This window comes from Chaetura pelagica, unplaced genomic scaffold (assembly GCF_000747805.2).
Source record: "Chaetura pelagica isolate M959 unplaced genomic scaffold, ChaPel_1.0 scaffold1064, whole genome shotgun sequence".
In the NCBI taxonomy this organism is placed as follows: domain Eukaryota; kingdom Metazoa; phylum Chordata; class Aves; order Apodiformes; family Apodidae; genus Chaetura; species Chaetura pelagica.
The window spans coordinates 914,571-916,221 of record NW_009953063.1 but is presented as its reverse complement, the minus strand read 5'-3'; the positions used below and the strand labels follow the sequence as shown (position 1 = coordinate 916,221).

The 1,651-nt window shown below is 64.9% G+C and overlaps 1 protein-coding gene across 1 annotated transcript in view; it reads right to left on the bottom strand.

The window, feature by feature from the left end:
- CSF3R (colony stimulating factor 3 receptor (granulocyte)) overlaps positions 1-1,153 on the bottom strand; it is a 5,680-nt gene extending 4,527 nt beyond the window's left edge. Inside the window, exons 1-2 of the mRNA XM_009996703.1 lie at positions 1,114-1,153; positions 119-214 (exon numbers count right to left, since the gene is read on the bottom strand). Of these exons, the coding sequence (XP_009995005.1) occupies positions 119-214; positions 1,114-1,153 (136 nt within the window). The remainder of the gene's footprint in view (positions 1-118; positions 215-1,113) is intronic.
- Positions 1,154-1,651: the final 498 nt, after the last annotated feature.

Genomic DNA, 1,651 nt, shown 5'->3' with positions numbered 1-1,651 from the left:
CATCCTGCCCGTGCCCACCGGCACTCTGCGGCACCGCGGGTTGGGATGGGCACAGGGTGCAGAGGGGCAGCAGGGGGGCTGCTGCTGCGGGACAGACAGACAGACAGACCCTACTCACCGCCCAGGCAGACAGACCGGAGCAGGGAGAGCCACAGCAGGAAGAGTGTCCCAGCACCGTGCCTGGCCATGGTCTCCTCCGTGGCTTTGGCATCACCTGGAATGGACAGAGCAGCTCGTCCTGGCAGATTGGGAAGGGGCTGGGGACAAGCGGGGCTGGAGGAGCCGTGTTGGCATCATCACCAAGGCTTCCTGGAGCACAAAGTCCTTTTGCCATCAGAGGCAGCCTCTGCCTGCAGCCCCGCTGACCCCTGGGCCCTTGCCCATGGAAAAGCACGGTGGTGAGGGTCCCTCACAGCTCTCGGCCCCCACGCCCCATCCCAGGGTGTGACACCCACCCCTGGCTGCAGTGATGGGCCGATGTTATCTCAGGTACCTTCTGCCTTGGCCAGGCAGAGATTTGTGGTTTGGGGGTGGTTGGCACTGGGGCCTGGGGTGGCAGGGGGCTGATAAGATGAAAGAGGGAAACAAAGGAACAGCAGCAGCACAGCAGGGCTGGGCAGAGCTTCAGGGCCTCGGGGTCCTGACTAGACACCCCCCAGATGCACCCCTGCCTGATCTGGGGAACGGCCCCAAGTGGCAGCCCCCTCTGCCCTGCCCAACCATCGGGTCCCCTCTGCTCCATGCATGTCCCCAGCACCTTCTCGGTGGTGCCAAACACTTGTCCCTAAGGGTCTGTCCATGCTGAGCCTGCCTCTGGGTGCCCACAGCTCCTCTCATCCCGAGACAACGGCCAGAGGAGACAAGGGAATTGAGTGTGGGAAAAGAGGGAGCAGCCCCCCAGCACATGCAGCTGTGCCAGGCAGGGGACCGGGCAGAGCAGCTTGTACAGCTGTGGGCACAGTGCTCAGCCGGACTGTGCCCTATCCCAACTTGTCTGCATCCCACTTCTCTCCCATCCCAACCTTGCCTCCATCCCCACCCACCTCTCCTCCGCCCGTACCTCTCCTCCGTGCCCGGTGTGTCCGGCCGCTGCTCAGTGCCCGCTCCCGGTACCAGCCTCCGGCTCCCGGCAGCTCAGCCCGGCCGCTCTCATGCTGCTTTCGCCGTTAGTTCCTCAAAACCAGTGCCGTTAATTGCTGTGACTCTCTGAAGAAGGTGATTGCAAAACACTTCCCTGCAGGCTGCGACCGCCTTGCTGGCTGCAGGAAGGACAAGCCCAGCGACACGCACACATCCCGCAGCGGGAGCAGCTCCTGGCCTCCCACTGTGCCCGCTCCCGCAGCCCGGATGCGGTGCAGCCTCACTGGGGCAGGACTGGGGGACATGGGCAGGGGGACATGGGCCTCGGGGGGCAGGAGGCAAAGGGGCTGCAAGCAAGGATGGCATCCCCCGGCACAGCCACGTGCTCCCTCTGTGTTCCCACCACGGGGGACACTGACCATTAAGTGGGGTTTCTCCACAGCCCCTTTGCAGGGCCCTGTCCAGCCACCCTGGGGGGCTCGTCCCCGGACGTCGGGCAGTGCTGCTTACCCAGGCCGGGCTGGCATCACCCCCCAGCCAGGAAACCCACGTCCTGTGGGATGGGATGGGC